The 19,574-nt window shown below is 40.9% G+C and overlaps 1 protein-coding gene and 1 long non-coding RNA gene across 3 annotated transcripts in view; both read left to right on the plus strand.

Moving 5' to 3' along the window:
- Positions 1-1,368: 1,368 nt before the first annotated feature.
- On the plus strand, positions 1,369-5,684 carry LOC310911400. The gene is made up of 3 exons (XR_014590507.1): positions 1,369-1,468; positions 3,447-3,630; positions 4,185-5,684. It is a non-coding gene; the product is annotated as an uncharacterized lncRNA (long non-coding RNA).
- Positions 5,685-7,627: 1,943 nt separating this feature from the next.
- PTPN4 (protein tyrosine phosphatase non-receptor type 4) overlaps positions 7,628-19,574 on the plus strand; it is a 111,480-nt gene continuing 99,533 nt past the window's right edge. For both annotated transcript variants that reach the window (XR_014590518.1, XM_083865005.1), the window contains exon 1: positions 7,628-7,692. Coding sequence is in view for 1 of the 2 variants with exons in the window: in XM_083865005.1 (XP_083721131.1) it covers positions 7,680-7,692 (13 nt within the window). In the remaining variant the exon portion in view is untranslated. The remainder of the gene's footprint in view (positions 7,693-19,574) is intronic.

Genomic DNA, 19,574 nt, shown 5'->3' on the forward strand with positions numbered 1-19,574 from the left:
ACAGTCAATAAACGCTCTTTTATTTTTCTCTTCAGAGGTATTTGTAAAGAACACTTACTTTGGAAACATGTCATGTTATACTGCAATGGAGAAAGACATTTTCAGGACTGGGGTTGCATTTCTGGCTCTGTTTTACCAGCGGGGGAAAAGCCCTGCATGCTGCTGGCTGTTGGCAGACAATGCCGACCTCAAAACCGCAACTGTGAAACTGTGGCGCAGTGAGAGGTGACACGCGGTCTCTGCTCTGTCTCACATGAGTGAGGAGTTCTCTGCAAACTTCATAAAGAAGCCTGGGAAAGGCTGAAGTAACCAAGCATTACAGTATTTTTTTTTTAAAACTCGAAGCAAAAAAAAAAAAAAGAAAAAAAAAAGGGAATGGATGACAGAGAGGCCATTTTCTACTCCCTTCTTCTATATGTATTGGTATTTTTCAAAAGGTTTCCTGATGTTCTACTGAGAACAAGCCCGAAATATGAAACTGCCCATCTGAAAGCGTGAGCTCGTTCCAGTGTTTGCCTTGTAGATCAAGGAAGCAAAACCAACTCAAGCAACTTCTTTACCAATGTCCAGTGTGTACTGCTTATCAACACAAGCTGCTGTGTCACCTTAAGAGAATAAAGTGCTGTGGCCTTCACTCAGGGATCTTAGCAACAGTAATGTAAATAGCATTGAGTACAAAACACAACGACCTGTGCATTTACATCATTCTTATTAGAACCAGTGCTATCTGACTTTCATCTTTGAAAGAAAACTGTCTACTTTCCTGATAGTTACCAACAATCCAGTCAAATACAGGTCAAGGTAAAGTTAGGGGAAAAAAAAATAAAGCCTGTGGAACTGAAACCTGTATGTTTCAGTTTATTCCACAGGCAGTAATGAGCTGCTCATTTCAAATATCACTTGAATCTTGTTATCACTGTAAAATTAAATCAATAGTAGAATTGAACTAATTCCTCACAAATGGAGCCCACTTATACTCCCTTTGCTTTTTGCATGTATCTTTCTCTCCTCCCAAACACTCCAGAAATTTTCTGAAAAGTTCCAAATCCAGAAGGCTTTAGTGGCAGTTGTTAGTGCTGGGTTGCTTAATGATGGACTTAGAAAAAGAAAAAAAACTATTTTAAAACATCCAACACCGCTCAAACCAAAGTTATAGGCCTGTTGCAGAAATTACTGGGTGAGGTTCTTTGGGGTAAGTAAAAATGAAGTTCTAACTAAACTGTCATTTTTGGCTTTGTATCTATGCAACTGGTTTGCTAAATTAAGACCACTGGATCTCATCTCAAAATGTTGATTAAATCCTTTTTAAGGTTCTGAAACCATTCATTAGATGTTTCATTGATTTAAATGTTTTACTGGGATTTCTCAGGTTCAGTCCCCACAGGAAGCAAGAGGTCTGAGGTGGGGATGTCTTTCTGCTGCAGCTGCAATGTAAGAAAGGCTGACCTGAGTCACACCAAAGGTCCAGGTAACCTGGTGCCCTGCAGTTCCCTACAGTGGCAGTAGCAGCTTAATTTCTCCTCCTATTTACCAGTTCAATCTCTTACTATCTAAGGGTAGAATTGGAGGCTCTCTCCATTTCTCTGCAAAGCAGCCTGCCTTTCCTGCAAATTTGTCTAGGAACTTCTTGCAGCTCTAAGTATTTTTGGCATCTAAAAGATCTCATGATGATGAATTATCCAAATTAAGCAGATGTTGTTTAAATAGTACTTCCTTTTGCTTGTTTTACACTTCCATGTAAAAAAATATTATTAGAGTCATCGTTATTCTCATAAGAAATGAGTAATTGTTTCCCCTGTTCACCTTTCCCATGTCAGACTTGATTTTTGATACCTGTATTACATCTCCCATTTTTCATATATTTTCTAAGTAGTTCCAGAGTAATTGATTTGTCTTAGACAGTATTCCATCCTTCTGATCAACCTGGTCACTTTTTTCCCTGTGTTTTCACATTTTTCCAATGCTTAAGATGGTACCACATGATAAGATGCTATAAGCAGAATTTTGTCTGTATTAAAGGAAAGAAGATAATTCCTGAAGATTTATACAGTAGCATTTTATTTTACTGTTGCTTTTTCATCCTCTTCTGTCCTTATCAGTCCTAACTGCCTCTTTGAGCACTGAGATAACAATTTCAGAAAACTATCCACAGTGACTTGAAAATATCTTTGCTGACTGATATGAACTAATTAGAGCCTGCTAAGTAGATATTTTTTTGTTTTCCTTTCATTGACACGTGATCGTTGCATTTTAGCTGCTATTTTATCACCTACTCCATCTTTATCATGATGTCTTTTCTTTCTTTTGGCTACTTTATGTCAGCAGTTTCCTGAATAATTGTGAATCCCTAGAAAACACTGTCCAGTCCTGTTTCGTTTACCACTTGTGAACAGGTTGTAAAGCTCAGGTGCATTTGGAATCTCACTGGTTACTCCCTTTGTGATCATTTGCCTATCCATCTTCCCTTTGAAGCAGGTACCAATCACAAAGAGAGCTCCCTTCCCGGGCTTTGTAAACCTGTTTGGGGAAATCTTTATATGTGATTGCTTCATCCAGGCTGCATGTTAAATGCTCTTCACATCATGTCCACAGCTCCTTTATTGGTCAGACCGGGAAGACACCCCAAACATGCTCTTGTCTCCCTGAGTCCCACACATTTGAATTTCCTTTCTGTGGAAATTAGACTGAGAGTAAAAGCAAGCTGGGAGGAGAGGAGGAAGATGATAGCAGAAGAGCAGAGGATGGCACAAACTTGGTCTTCTTCCAACAGGGAGTTGATTAGGGCTGAAGACTCACAGCGTCCCAGTGTTTATACAAAGTCTGCATAAGCCAGCTCCTCTTTATCAATATTTGCTGACTTCACTGACATTTTTAAAGCACTACCAGGTTTGCAGTTTCCGCTTCTTCTCATTACATGGTGATGAGCCACATGTTAGACTGACTGGACTGTCATTTCTGTTTTCTCTGAAGTCTTGTCTAAAAATTTCTATTCCTTCAGAACTGAGTTCACTCCAAACCATAAATTACAAAGCAAAATTAATAGTTGGGCAATTTCAGATCCAAATTCCTTTTGAACCCTGGGGTGAAAAATACATTGTCCTGGCAGACAAGTACTGTACAGTTTACTGACTGGCTCCAGAACCACAGGTACCCACTTTTGCAAATATGTTTTTTCTGAACATGCTCCTAAAAAACATTTTGTTGTGGCAATCATCTCAAAATCTGCCATAAAGAACAGTGATGGGAAAAAAAGTACTTAATTTTCTCCTGTTTTCCCTGAATGCTTCTGTTACATCTCTGTTGCCTGCTAGTTCCTCACATTCTCTGCGCTTAATATGTTTGGGAATAAATTTATGCTTCAAAATATTTTTAACCTAGTTTACTACAAGGTGTTTTTGCCAGTTTATGCTACTTGCTACAGAGTTTATGCTTCTTCTTTTGGACAGAAGCAGAAAATAAACAGTATTCCACAAGTGAATGCACAAGTGGACTTCACAAAATCACTTGGCTGTTTGCAGTGGGCATCTAGAAGTTCAACCTTGTGGTACTTTGAAGTGCATTAAAGGCAAAGAAGTTTGTCAAAGGCTGGCTGGAGAAAAAAAGGACTTGGTGAAATATGGTCCAGAAACTGTAAGTACAGATGTTTCCATTATCTTTCAGTTTCAGTGCATTTCTGAGCATTATCTCTTACATATATTTATAAAAGAGATACAGCCAGCCTCCAGAATGGATGGTAGCTGCAACAAGCTTATTACCACAAATTACTATTTTGCAGTATTCTAAAAATTAGTGCTGTGGAGCCCTATGGCACCAGGTATTGCACAAACCTAAGGAGAAAGTGAGTCCCTGTCCTGAGCAGCAAAATCCTTCTGTCCCCATAGCTTAGGACACTGCTGAACACTCATGTTCACTATTTATGTTCATAATGTGCACTATGGATATACTAACAGTGATCCCAAAGCAGTGTTCCAGCACAAACTTCTCTGCCATTTATGCTGAGCAGTGGCACTTCCCACACGGGATTTGGCCAACTTTAAGGTTGTTCCCTGAGGAGCATGTGTATGTTCTAAGGGCTTTGGTGAATTAGGACCTTACTTTATAGAAAATGTGTCTGCTAATAAACACACATTATGCTTGATCAAGCTTAGCGTTAAGATTAAGTGCCTTGTCTCCTCTTTTCACAGCTAAACTCCACCTGTGGCAAGAGTAATTTATCTTGAATTGCTTTAATGCAGTGTTTAAGTACATCTTCTTGGCCACAAAGCAGTTTGCATGTATTTCAGCGAGAGGCTTAAAATCCCATTCACATTTTTAATATACATTTTTCTCACATAAATTATCACAGCTTGGTTGGCAGGTCTTGCACGAGTAATAAGGTTGTTGGCACAAACACATACCACAGATCTGTTAGGTAAAGGAGAAGCTTTTGTTTGCTTCTATATTTACACAAGAGGTTTAACTAGTACAAAACAGTTTAAGATACTGGTTTTTTACTAGCAGGACACAACAAGCCACAAGATAATATATCCTCCCCAAAATGCATCAAGAGAGTACAGATAAATCCCCATACACTGGTTTGAAAATTAAACTCTTACTATGCAAAATATCTTCACAAAACACAGTTTTCATTGCTTACTTGCATAGGCCAACAACAGCCAGAAACTTCCTGTTTTATGAAAGAGCTATACTCCTGAAAGAGAATTGAGCTGAATGCATTTTACATGAGAAAGGAATGTGCTCTTTTGAGTAAATAATGACAAAGTGACATTTCAGTTTGCTTTCTCTCTTTCATTCATTATTTTGGGAAGTGATTGCTCAGGGTATATAACATGTAACTCAGAATTCTGCAAAGTAAGTCTTTTTGCTGAATTCTGCATTGTAAGGTCTGAGCAATATCTGCACTCAAACATTCTGCAGTGCAATTTTGCTTGTTGTCAATATCTGTTTAGTTCTCTTGTCATGTAGGCCTGGCATGAAGTACTCTGCACATGGTGGGAATCTTCCACTGCCTTGATTTAGGGCTTTGAATCAAGTCAAACCACAAAATTCAGAAAAGACAATGTGTTGCAAGGAATTAACTTCAGAATGTATATATATCTGTATGTGTCACCAATTTTGTGTCAGATCAGCAAAACAAATCCCTTTGTAACACTGCAAGGTTACATTTGCCAAAACAATCTTGTGTAGTTCCACGGTCACCACAGTGGTTTGGGTTGCTCCTCCATCACACACTCTGTTGAAAGTAATGTATTAATTATTGCTCTTCTCAGATAACTATATGTTTAACACAAACCATGCACAAGGATATGAATATGTGAGAGGCAGAATTGGAATCTTAAGTGCAAATGGATTGAAATGTATGTGTGCAATTCGTGATTAAATTTGACACAATCTGAAAGAGAATTATCAGGAAACCAAGACAACTCTGCAGCCAAGGATGCCTTTAATGCACAGGAGAACACATGCCCTGCTCAAGAGGCTGGCAGCAGCTCACTAATGCAGGATGCAGTTCCTGGATGTCTCTACTCTGCACCACAATCAGTCTGTCAATGTAACTACAGAGATGCTGAGGAAGAGCTGGAGAAACAGGAAGGCAACAAGGAATGGTATTATTGCTGCTGTGTGTATTATGTGGGGGCTTTATGAAATCATCAGTCTAGGAATTGTTCAATCCAGGGGAATCATTCACAATTCAAGCTTTGTTATCTTTTAGATTTTTGTTAATAAAATGTGTATCTCAGCAACTTGTAACTGATTTCTACTCATTATCATGAAGAAGTCTATTATTAAAAAGTGCTTCAGAGACTGTGATCTGAAATTTCTGCTTGACTGCTTTTCCCAAATTCAGTCTTCTCACCCCCAATTCAAACTTGCTCCTGAAAGAAGCTGTGAGGAGTGTCCTGTGTATCCTAATCCTCACTGGGGAAATGGGAGGGGGAGGTTTGGAGGGGTAAAATTGCTTTACTAAAAGTAATGGGAGGAAAACACTGCTAAGAGAGAAGGACTATTTAAGCAAAAGTGCAAAACTGGCACAAGAACAATTTAGACTGGAAATGTATATAAGGTTTGCAAACATCAAACGAATGAGATTTTAGAAAGCTTCCTGATTAGAACAGAACATGCAAACTCCTTCAGTATTACTCCACATCTTGCTATGGTTAGGAATTTGTGAAATCCAAGAACTCATTCCCAAACACTGGACTCAGTAATCTTAAAGGTCTTTCCCAGCCTAAATGATTCTATATATTCTATGTGTCTGTTATTAGGCTAAGAGCTTGTTGTGAGAGGTTTATTTTAATAAGTGGACATTAAAGACATTTTTAACCAAACCCTTTCATACACAGAGTAAGTACATCAAAGGACCACGTCTTTGTGTTTAAACCACGTCTTTGAACGCAAACCTTCCCACAGGCCACAAACGAAAATTTTTATGTGGCCAAGAGGCAAATACATCTCACACTGTGGAAAGCTCCGGCGAGGACCCACAGGCAGTCATGACCCTCTGGGACATTTGCAGGGTGAGGCGGGGCGGCCATGTGACCAAGACGGAGGGTTATGACATTAGACGCTGCTCCGCTCTGGCTCATTTCTCCCCCCGAACGGAGCGGGTCAGAAGAGCAGCCTGCGGCTCCCACGGGCACAGCCCCCCTCAGGCGGGGCCCGTCCCACGGGCGAGGTGAGGGCGGCGGGACAGCGCTGGGAACCGAGCACAGCCAGCAGCGACAGCCGGTGCGGGCCGCCCGCCTCAGCGCACCGCTACAGGCGTGAGTAACGGCCCAGCTAACCAATCCGTGCTCACCGTCACATTCAGCCATGGTAAGCCCAGCCAATCAGGCTGCCAGGTGCGTTCTCGGGCCTTCCCCCTCCTTTTTACAGACACGACGGACCAATAGAACGGAGAGCGCGGTGCCCACCCCGCTTCGGCTCTCGCGAGCTCTCGGGGCCGCCTCCCGCCCGCCGCCGGGTGACTGCGCAGCCGCCATGTTGGTTGCTATGCGGCCCGCGTGAGGCGGGCGGGAGGGAAGGAGGGAGGGCGGCGATGAGGGGAGGAGGCTGCGGGTCCTCCCCCTCCTCCCCCAGGGCCGCTCGCTCGCTCGCCGGCAGGGAAGGCGCCTCCGCAGCGCCCCGCCGCTCCACCTTCCCCCCGGTCCCCTCTGCCTCCCGGCCGGGGCTGCGTGCGGAGCAGCGCCGCGCCCCGTGAGGGAGAGCCCCGACCCGTGCGGCCCCTCCGGCCGGCCGCTGTGAGGAGAGGGGGGAAGGAGAGGCCGGAGGGTGGGGGTGTCCTCCGCCTTCCCCCCGGGGCTCCTCTGTCCTCTTCTCCCCCGGCTCTTTTCCCCCTCCTCCCCCCGCTCGCCCGGCCCAGCCGCTGCAGTACGATGCGGCGCTCGCCGCTGCGGCGGAGCGCGGGGCGGCTGCTGTCGCTGCTCCCGAGGCTGCGGCTCGGGCGGGCGCTGCGGGCGGACTGAGGGGGGGCGGCGAGCGGCGCCTCTGCTCCCGATCCCGGTCTCGATCCCGATCCCGCGGGGGGGGGTGCGCGGGCGCCGCGCGTGCCCGAGCGTCTGCGGCGCGCGCGCCCGCGGAGGCGGGCTGGGGGTCGCGCGGGGCGGCAGCGGCGGGAGCGCGCAGCCCCCGCGCCTCTTCCCTCCGCGCGCCCCGCTCCATCTGGACCCAGGACGTGGATGGTACATGAAGGTAAAGGCGGCTCCGGGCCGGGGGGGACAGGGGGTGCTGCGAGCCGCGTCCCCGTGCTGTGACCCCCCCCCCCGCCTCCTGCAACTTCGCGCTCAGGTCGCCGCGGGCGGGGAGCGGCTCTGCCCTGAGCCCTTCTGGGGGTGGGGAGGGTGGGGTGTGTGTGTGTGCGCTCTGCCTCCGGTTCCCCCCTCCGAAACACGGGAGAGCCGGCTCCCCTCTGCCGTGGGGGCTGTGTGGAGCTGGGGGGTGAGGAGGGGAGCGAGCTGCGGGGGAAGGTCGTGGTCTCTAAAATGCGGTGAACTCTGCCGAATCCGCCCGGAGCGGATTTTTATTTTAGCGTGTTTAATAAAAAAAAAAACTTTGCGATCCTGTGCTTTCTAGGCACATGTGCGCGTTGCCCTGGTTATGGGCAGGGAAAATAGGTTTGAATGCTGTCGTTGCATTCCTCTGGTACATTTTTAGTGTCTCCCTCGAGCAGCAGGCTTGTATAATCGCTGTGTCTATATGCGACAGAGGCTCTCCGTGTACCTGGTGATGGGTTCACTCGTGCATGCTGTTGCAGCACCGGCTGGAAGAGACGTAACGTCTTTTTCCTTTCAAAAATCTCCGAGAGCCCGTAGCTAAAACTAGATAGCTGCCAGTGTACGTGAAAGGTTCCCACCTGTGGTCTGTTCGGAGGATATACATCGTTCAGATGTAAAATACACGTGAATGAACTTTATGCTGCTATTTACACCCATCCAGGACTTGAGTGTTCAGGCTGTTACAATTTTTTGAAGTGCGAGATAGAAAATATTTATATGATTTATGTATTACAGAAGTGGTAATGGATCTCAGCTGAAGAATAATTGTTGGACTGCAGTGTGCACGTACATTTGCTCACCCACGGGGCATTTCTCTTGCCCTGAGCTAAACTCAGAGTTCAGTGTTAGGGGGTTTTGTGAGTGCACGTTTGTTTGCCTGCTTGTTTTGGCAAATAAGTGCTCGGTGCTGTTGGGAGCCACCGGCGTGTTCACACGCGTGCAGACATTGTGTGCTCGTCACACTGTAAATGTGTGTTGCAGGAATACAGGAATGAGTTACGTTGGAATTGGTGAACCCATTTTTTATTAGATATGTATATTGTAGGAAAGTTTTCCAGATCGTTGCTTGAACATAATATATTCAGTATTGTAATCTTAGGGATGCCATTTTCTTGACAATGGATTTCTTGCTTCACTGACCTAAAAAGTTGTTTTTACATATTGGCATGACTCTGGTTTGCACCATGTTAATAAAATATGATTCTGGATGATAAGCTTACAAGTATGTACACGTGTGTCAATATGTTTCCCAGGCAAGTTTATACTTTATAAACACAGAAATGTACAGTTGGTCTGATTTTTTGGCTATAATTTTGTTGTCATTACACTTTCTTTGTATTTTTAGGTGATGTGTGTGCTTTTAATTTTAGTTTTTTAAAGTCAGATTAAACATTGAAATACAAATGCATTTTCCTCACAAGCAAAAACGTATTAAATAATTCTAAAAATAATTTTACCTTTCAGTATGTGTTCCTTATGTTTGCAGTTGAATTTGTTTGGAATCAGATTTACCTATTTAGAGTTTACTTTGATGGTTACTTCTTGTTGAGCAAAATTGTCCGTGAAATGTGTTGTTTGTTGCCATGCACTACAATTCTCATGTCCTGTTATGTCTAATTTAGGTTGTACATAACAGTATTGATTGAACACCCTTGCTAAAAATACTCTCAGGGTTGGGTACACTTACACTGTAGCAGCAGGAAAGTTCAGCCAATACTGTTTTTCTGTGAGTGGAATTAATTAATTATTAGCAGCTGTATTTGTAAAGCACGAATAAAACCCAAAGTCCCGTAATCTTAGAAGCAATGTTAATGGCTCTGTGGAGTGGATGACAGCTCTGTTAATGAGCAGAGTTCATGCAGTACTATTTACATGTCACTGCCATTAGCATATTTGAAATATATGGTATGTTAATACTCAGGGTACATGATTTTGGCTCAGATCCAGCAGCGGCCCCTGTTTGGGCAGATGGATCCACCTGCACAGAAGTTGCTGCAGGAACTTGAGCTCAGACCTCGGTTCAGCGGTCAGGCCTGCGTTTGTCATTTGTGTTTGGGGTTTGCTGCTGTGAATGTTTGGGTGTGTTTGGGTGATGTCACAGGGGCTCCTGGGCGTGCAGAGCTCCAGGGCTGGCAGCCCAGTACAGTACTGTGTGACGAGATGACTCGGGATAAAGGGACTTTTAAACATTGCTTTCACATTGTAACAGCACTGCTGAAAGGTCCTGAGCAGCATCTGGAGGGGTTCCATTTCGCTGGGTCGTTATTTATGGTTGTTACTTCATAAGGATTTTGTGGAGTGTACATGAGTTTTGTGCATTGGTTTGTGAGTGCATGTAAAAAGTGGGATGGACACTCTGCAAGTGTGTTCTGGAGAGCTGAGGGAAGTTACACTGCAGGGGAAGGCAGCCAGGATGGGTCAGCCATAAGCTCACCTGTCTGTGGGAAAAAGAGCAGCTTGCTCGGGGCAGTTTAGACTTTAGATGTAGTCGATGGGTTGGGTAAATGTCTTCTGAAAATTACAGTGGATTGAATATTCTGGTTTAACTTTTCAACTGGTCAAAACTTTAATTAAAGCAAACAGTAGACATGTGCATGGTTTGGGGTTTATTTTGGTGTTGGAATGAATGTTAGACTCTTTTCCTTAAGCTGATAAATAGCACATTTCTGTGGTTTGTCTTCTTACTACCAATAGTTTGATCCTCTGATTCATCATGATTGTGCCTTGCTCCTCCTCTCCCCTGGTTTGAGTTTACATTTGGTGCAAGATCATATGAATCCCATGCCTTCACATCCTGTTTCTGTGTCACCTCACTTCCATTCTCACCAATTATAAAATGGTCAAACAAGAGAATCTTTCAGCAGATGGTTGAATGTGCTTTTTTTTTTTTTTTTTAATACCACACTTTTACTCTGGTGCTGTCACTTTTCATAAAATGGCCAGACAAAATTCTCATGGGTATTAATGTCCTCCAACCTAAATAACTGTAAAAATGGTTTGTGTGTGTGTATAATATGGAATTGTTGATGGGGGAAAGAGGGAACTGTGAAGGTGGAAGAGCAAAGGGAGGGGAGAATGGCCCGAGCAGGAGACAAAACCCCAGGAGCTCAGCAGAGGGCTGGTGATACAACAGCAGGTCTTTGCTCTCTGGACCAGCTGTTCATATATGCTTGTTTGGGAACAGAGGTTGTTTTTCCTTCAGGACTTGTAATCCATTGAAGTAGCACAAAAACAATTTTCTCTAGGCTTTTGAAAACCTTTAATTTCTAAAATTTTGGTGTTCTTTTTAAGTCTATAATTATATATATATATATAATTATTATAGTATTATATGTGCAGGTACTTATTTAAAATTTCCATCTTTATTTTGGAGAATTTCAGAATTAGAAAACTGTTGCTGTTTGCCACTTACAAAATCAATTACTTTAAGTTTACAGCAGTTAAAGGGTTCATGGAAGTTTTATTGATGTACTGACATACCAGAATTCAATGTCCAGATGTTTTGGTTAAAATAATCTGGTTAACAGCACACTAAAGTCTGTGCTGGTTTTATGCAGTGTCCCAGTACATGCCACAGAATGTTACAGCTGGTGGTCACAGAGATTCTCAGTAGATCACACAAACATAACAACGAATTTATCTTTGAAATGTGAGAATTGAACCAGTTTCTCCTTTCTCAGCTTATGCACCTTCAAAACAAAGACTTGGTAGGGAGATGCAATTAGACCTCTCTTGGCACAGTACTTTGTCTCACACTGCAATTACTTCTTGGACAAGTTTACTGTGACTGTTGGATGATAAATGTAATTCCATTTGTGTGGTTTATGAGACACTGCCATCTCTACAGTTACAGGAGGAAGGGGGAAATGGCTAATATTCATTTAAAAATAAACAGTCTTTTAGTTATGAGTATTTATGATCTGTAGTGAAGAATGCTCTGGGAAATATTTTCATTGTGGTGTGAAGTGAGCTCTTCATTCACAGTTTTCAGTCTGACCCTAAGATTGATGAGGAGGAAATAGACAATCCACTTCTTTTGGCATGTGCATTCTTACATGGCCTTTCTGGGTATTTCTTTTCTTTTCCAGGGTAACTAGATTAGAGAATAATAACTGAATTATTCTGCATGAACAAAAGCCCAGATCTTTAAATGACAATCAAATGTAGTGCTGCTAGAGATCAACATTTTCATACTTGGATTTTATTATTATTTTTTTTTAAATTAGAATGTTGCAGATTAGATTTAAGGAGAATGTATTCAGTTCTCTTATTAACCTGGGTTTCAGACTTTAAATTAAAAATTGCTAAATATCTGCCAGTCAAAACCTTGTTCTGACTGGTGCTTTTTCTTGGGAAACATCAGTTTAAGTATGAAGGGATTGAGTTCTATGTGATTTTGCTGTTTTGTTTGATAGTTTTAATAAGCTAATTGGAAACAAAAAAATGTAAGCTCTTTTCTGGTGTTTGCTAGGAGTAACAATTTTAATTGATTTGGTTTTCTGCTGTTAACTGTGCTTGGCTTAAGCAAATGATCCTCATTTTGTCTCCAAAAAGATATTAACTTTTAAGCTCAGTATACTTTAGCTTTTCCTGAGTCCTTTAGTGAGATTTTTGCATTTGTGTACCAACATCTCTGACCTACAAACCACCGGCCCAAAACCCCAACCAACCAAACCCCCAAAGAATGTTTTATGTCTGCTGCAAAAGACAGACACGGGAAACAAATGACATTAGTACTGCTCTGAAACTTGTGTCAATTGAGTGCAATCAAAGTTACATAAGTAGTGTTTTCTTAGATGAGAAAACAATTCTTGGTTAAATAGTTTGCTTTTTTTTTTTTTATTGTATCGGTAAGATTTAAAAGCAGAAATTGAAACTGTATCTGCAGCAATCGCTGTCCATGTAAACCAGAGCAGCAGCTGGTGAAAGAGCCTGCTGTGGCTCCTTTGTCTCGGAGATGTGCTGGCAGACTTTGTCTGGGAGGAGGTTAACAAGCGAGAGTGAGATTCCTGTATTTTCTGCTCGCAGTGGAAGGTGGAATTTGCAGCAAGTGGATTTGATAACCCTGCAGAGCTGTGTTTTTAAAAGGAGAGATTCAAGTGTGACACACCAGAATTTGTGCTCTCTGGTATGTGCCAACAGATACAGCGCTGAAGTAACTTCATACTTAACTCAGGCTTGAATAGGACTAGAAATGTTGTTAATTCCTGTCCTTCAGGTGGAGAAATTACCACATGGTCAGTAAGAGAACGTGGAAAATACACCAGTCAGTGAACAACACTTGCTGCTATTCAAGATCTCTGAACTTTCAATTTAGCGTGGTTTTATCTGGGCCAAGAGAATTTCTTGATGGTGCTTTCGCTTATATTTTCTTAAGCCAGGAAGTGGCAAAACATGTTAATTGCAATTAAAGCTATTATAACTGATTTGAACAACAACAACAACAAAAAATCCAAAATGTAATATATTTCTCTTGGTATATAAAAAAAAATGCTTCTCAGGTTTTACAGCTATGATTTCAATGTTTTTGCTTTAAAAAAATGACAATTTAGGAGGAAGATTGCGTAATAAACCTGGGTTTGTTTTGTTTCTATTAACCTTGTCAGTGAATTCAGAAGTGTTTTTGGGGGGAAAAAACCTGCAATCTTCCCATGGAAAATTGGCTTTGGAGAGAGTTAAAATTAGCATATGTCACTTTGCATTTGTCTGTCTTGATACATGTAACAAGCTTTTAGTGTCATCTGAAAAAGTGAGACATATTTTTGTCTTTTGATGTGTAAATAAGGTTAAAGATGACCAATGCTGATGTCCAGTGGTGTGTTGCATTGTAAGTTATTTTTTCCCATGTGATTTGTGTGTGTGTCCTGCATGTGCCAGTTTTATATTGTGTCTCTAAACTGCTTATAGCCTCAGTACTGCTCTTAAAATGTTTTCCTGAGTTATAGAGTGTCCCTATTTAGAAAAGCTTTACTTTTGGAGAGGGGGTGTGTATCAATTTGTTTGACTTAAAAATGAAATTTTATGGAACTTGGCATTTGAGTTTTAAATCTATGGCCTGTAACCTCCAAACTGTGAGCTGCTATTAAGACATACCTTGGAAGAGGCTCTTGTTTTTTTTTTTTTTTTGGAGGCAGGCTGCAGTTAGGATTGATGCCACAGTCTGTTTTTAGTACTTGAGTGCAGATGAGGCTGTGGATGAGTCTTGGGAGTCCTAATCTACAACTAATTCCCCACTTACTGTGTTTTAGGCTTGTGTGTTGACTCTGTAAGAACACGGTGCATCCTATTAGCTGATCCAAGTGCACCTGCTTTCCATGGAGCAGATCTCTTTAATATTTGGGAGGATGTAATGTTTATGAAAAGAAGGTTTTGAAAAACTGAAATTTGTATGCCTCTAAAACTGAAGGAGTGTATCACCTTTGTCTAAGTCAGGGTAGAGGAGAGGGGAAAGAGGAAAAGGAAAGCTGCCCTGCAATGATTTTAAAATGTGTAGGGTTTTGGTAAACATAATGAATAAGGAAAAGTAATTCTTTTTTTTTTTTTTTTTTAATGTCAACAAATCTCATGGCCTATTGGGAAGTTTGTGCTGAAATAAGTCTGGTACACACCACCACAGGAGGGAGAAACTGAAATGCAGAAGTGGTATTACCCTGGAACAAACCCACCAGATGGTTGTATTATGGGGTCCTATCTCCAAATGATTTGAATATTTGGCTTACTTGTTTCCTGTGAGCTTAAATGAGACTGCTGATTCAGATTCTTCTGTATTAAGGGCTGATATATTTGCTGCTAGTTGTGGTTCTGTCATCTCTTCTGGAGTTTGTTATACATGCAGATAGGTGAGGAGGAACAGAATATTAATGGTGGCAAAAGCTTCTTACCTTTCTTAGCCCTTCACTGATTAATATTTTGCTTCTCCTTTCATTGTATCATATATTAAAACATACCATGTAAGTCAGATTTGTAAACTACTCAGGCTGCAAGTGGCTTGAATTTTGTAAACCTTCAGATGTTCAAGTTTGGACTAGTTTGTTGTTGGGAAAATGTTATTTTTGCTTTGCTTTCCTGGGCGGTGTAACGTGGTTACAATATTTTGGCACCTTCACCTAATAGGTGTGCTATCACTTAAGAGACTTAAGGTATTGGTGATATTTTCTCTTCCCTTTTTTCATAGTATAGGTTTGAGTGTTTTGTTCTGCAGTTCCTGGATCTGTCTGGGGAAGTGGCTGTGATGTGTGCCTGGGGAGATGCAATGTGGGGGATCTACTCTGGGTTCTTTTGGTAGAGCTGTTTTTGACTTTCCACAATCCCCATGCTTTCAGAAATTCTGTATTATTTTTTCAAGCTTTGCAATAGTTAAGTAAATTTTATAAAACTGAATAACAGACATAATGAAGATATTAATTAAAATATCACTGCTTTCAAAAACATGCCACATGAAAGATTGAGAGACATACAGTAAGAAAATGAGGTGTGAGTAACCACCAAGGATGTTTATATACAGTTACATTTAGAACAGAATTCCTCAGTAGAGGACTAGAAAATAGATTGAAAATGAACATCTGACAGAAAATCCTCCAAGAGGAAATTCCTGCAGGAGAACTTCATTCTTGAGATTAATTAAATGAAAGATTAGAAATTCTCTAGATAGCTGTAAGCTATTTAATAAAACTGAAGTAAGCAATTAAAAGACTGGGTTGTAGTTACTCGCAGAAGCATTGCCTCCTCCTAATGATCGTGCTGCTGTCCCCTCCCCAGTTACATATGTTCTCCCTCCTTTTACAGGAGAGCTATATGGGAGCTCATTTATGCTGGATGCTTTCTGCAGGATTTTCATAAAAAGCATCCTTCTCTGAATAAGGGTGATGTGGATAATAACTTCTTTGGCATTGGAAGCACATACACAGTCCTGAGAAAACAGAAATAAAAGTGCTTTGTAGAAATTATACTAATGAAATGTATGTGAGAGAGTAGCTTGAAAGAGGAACCTGATTAACATCTGAAACTTCAGCTCATGTTCAGCCACCTTTGAATAGAACTTGTTGCCAGTAAAGCTACTTTGTCAAATCTCTGTTTTCTAAGTTACACTGATGTAAGCATATTCCAATCCGCCTCGTTACAGTATTTTTTTTCTTTGTCTTCCAGTCAGATTCATTCTAGCTAATTGTAGCTACTCCAGCATCTGCAAAAAGCATTTTCCACTGAAGTATTTCATATTCATTTGAATATATTTTGTGTGGTAGTGTGCCATGATAATTGTGTGTGCTCCAGCAGTTGTGTACAATCAGCTGGGATGTGTTACATGACCGGAGATCCATCCCTGGAGAGCAGCGCGTGATGGCAAATCATGTCATCGTGTTAGGGACAAAGATGGGGAGCTGCAGGTTCAAAGGAGTTGCCATAGATCAGCAGAATGAGTGTGCCATGAGTAATTAGGAAAAAAAAAAATAATATAGGTATTGAGTCGTGCTACAATAATAATAATTTTAAGTTCCTTCAAAATAAGATACTACTTAAATTGTTGAAGAGCACTCTGGTAAGATTGTTTTAAAAGTGCTCATTTCCATGAGAAAACAAATGTGGTTTCTGTTAAAATAAAAATAGGCTGATACAAAAGTTCTGAAGATAAACTTCTTAATGTTATTATTTTTCTGCTGTAAACAGAAAGCTACATTCTAAAAATTTGTTTTCCGGGCTTAGGTGTCTCATTTTCCTTGGAACTAAGAAAAACCCACAGTGAAACCTTTTCTTTTGGCAATGTATAAATATCCTTATTTTCTTAGCATGATTAACATATATTGTACACTTTGGATATATCTGTATGCATAGTAAGTAAAATATCATCATATTGGGTATGTAGTGGACAAAAAGATGGAATGATAGCATTTTGAAATTCTGTAAAATAAAGCTATGTTTTACTATAGATTATATTTGAGGAGTATTTAGAAGTTATTTAGAAATTAGTATTTAGTAGTATTTAGACATTATTTAGAAATAATGTCTGAGAAGCAAATATCAGCCTTTATGCTTCCTCTTCAGGAGTGATGGGGAAATGTATTTTGAATATTGGTTTTGTGTTAGACTTATTTTCTGTCAAACCATGTCATACATGTTTGCACTTCAAAAAATGTTGAAATGTTCTGTTGACTTTTTGAAACTTTTTGGCAACACAACACTCTCCATTTATTTTGTCCCTTGTTTAACAGTTTTTGTGTGTGTTTTCAAAAGCACTTCCATTCACCATTCAAGGAATTCAATAGAATTCTAATAGGAACTGCACATAAATAACTACAGAAATCAATGCTTCAATTCAGCCAAGAGTTTTTTTGTGACTTCAAAAGCCACAAGAGCATTTATTATTAGAAACATACAATTGACTTTTCTTGTATTATCATTTTGCATAGTGATTTGGTTTTTACCACCATAACAAGATGTTTGACAGTTTCATTTGAAAATGATGTATTTACATTTGGCACTCTAAAACAGTGTAATTTTATCTTTTCTCTCAAGCTCTATTCATGTTATTTTGCATGTTGTGCACTGTGCAAAGGTTGTTAGTGAAATATTCACTGGTGGATTTTTCCTCAGAGGTCAACCAAATGTTAAGCACAATCTCCTAAAAAATAAAAATAGTCTTCAAAGAATGGAGTTGTTTGGTTAATTTTCATCTGTTCAACTCATGCAGTGTAAAGCATATACTCTCCTCTAAAATGCTCAATTTTCTGATGCTGACAACCACAGAAGTGACCAACCTGTGATCCTGTGGGGTTATGCTGGAATTACTTGCAGCTTTTAGTGTTCATATTACACCTCAGGCCATGTCATCTGCAACAGTCCTTTTGATCCTGAAGTTTTTAGGTGGGTTCTAGGAAGTGAGATTATCTCCAAGGAGGTGGTTTGAGCACACCAGAAGCTTTAGAAAATTGATGTTTTTCTTTTGAAGTAGTCCAAAGGTGATGTGATGTGAAATACAGCACTCTGTTCAGTAATGCTTTACTGCCTTATAAATGAACCCTTTGAGTGATGCTGCTCTTGGGCAGCTCATGCAGTTTCCCTCAGGTAATGGTGCAGTGTTACCACTGGGGTGGGGGGCACATCTAGAAGGGAAGAGTTTTGTTCTTGTTATCAGCAGGGTACTCAGATTAATGGATTTTTCTGTATTCCTGTTTTACTTCTCAGTGTTGCTGATAATTCAGAAAACCAAGTCAAGCTGCCAGCAGGGCCTGATAGATGACAGTTGTCTTTCCCCATCCTCCCAGTCTCCTAATTCCTGCTCACCAGACAGTCTGGTTCTGTGTGAGGAGAAGGAGGTGTTAAGAGTTTATTTGTGGAATTTCATCTTGAGAACCAACTGATGCCGAGTCTTGCTGCCACCAGCCCGGTTACCCTGAGCTGCAGACCCACAGTCCCCTCCTCACCTGCTCTGGTCCTTGAGAAATCTCAGCTTGGTGGAGATGGAGCATGGCCTGTCTCTGGCCCTTCCCTGTCCTAACACTTGGGGTGGAAAGACTCCTCAGATGAAACTTAGACTGCACCTTGTAAAGTGTTTTGCTGGTGATGAGGGGAAGGAGAGGGAGGGTAGAATATGGTGAGGAGCAAGGCTGGTAACACAGACAATACCAGAGCTGCAGAGCCATTGGTGTTCAGTGTTGCCATTTGGAATGATATGCGTTTAGGATTTAAATCCTGTCATTGTGTTACCTATGGAAAAAAAAAAAAAGAAAGTGAAGTTAGAATTTCTGTTGGTTCCTACAAGTTCTTCCCCATTTCCTTTTCCACTTCTGTCTAATTCAGATTGCATTTGAGTCAGCTGCTTTCATCTTGACACTTATGTCATTCAAGGATCCACAAAGTTAGAATGTTAATGTCTGCATTTCAACTGACTGATAGGTACACCAAAACCTATCTTAATTTTGTCACTGCAACATGAAGCTTCTTTTAATTTCCCAGGCTGTTCAGCATTTATGGAAACAAGATAATGGAACGTTGCTGGCACGATTTGTAAGCCTAATGTTTAAAGTTTATTAAACATGACTTTTTCTTCTTTCCTAAAACACATTCTTGCCCTTCCTCTGTTCTTGTAGGTACTCTGAATGTAACGAATCTATAAGCTGGAAGAAATAATAGTGGGCATCTAAAAATAGTTTAGTTAGGGAAACTTGGTTCTGCTAAAGGGCAGAAAAAAAAATTTAGATCTGTCTAAAAGTGAGGATCCCTCTGTATTTTTATGTTTATCTCTCTTCTGCTTCTTTATGAAAAAGTTTGACAGTAAGCAAGGCAAACCCAATACCTCATGTTTTATTTGACGTGGGTCAAATGTTTGTGGGTATTATCAATCCTCTTTGGCACTGCTGGTCTTAGGCGGCCAACCTCAAATGTATCAGAAACATTTTGATACATTTTGCATCAAATGTTTGTATCTTTTTTTTTTTTTTTTGAATGCAAGAAGAAGAAATGGAAGCAGGAAAACCCCCAGAAAATACCAAAAGGGGTAGGACATGGGCAAGACTGGGAAAGCAGGAATCTATCCAGCTCATGCAAGTAGATGCCAGAAAACCTGAAACATGGATATAATAAAATATAGTATTGATATGAAGCAAGAAAGAAGTTACTGCTTGATAGAGCATAGTGTGAGCTCCCCACTGCCAGGTAATCCCTTCTGTTGAACGTTATTTCAAAGTATATATAAGTATATTCCTTATTTGTGGAACAGGTCGTTAAAAATTTATCTCAGGGACAAAATTATAGTCCCAAACTTGAACTAAAGCCTTCCCTGACCACTTTACTGTGTTTTGTACT

The sequence above is a fragment of the Zosterops lateralis genome, assembly GCF_965231275.1.
Source record: "Zosterops lateralis genome assembly, chromosome: 7".
In the NCBI taxonomy this organism is placed as follows: Eukaryota; Metazoa; Chordata; class Aves; order Passeriformes; family Zosteropidae; genus Zosterops; species Zosterops lateralis.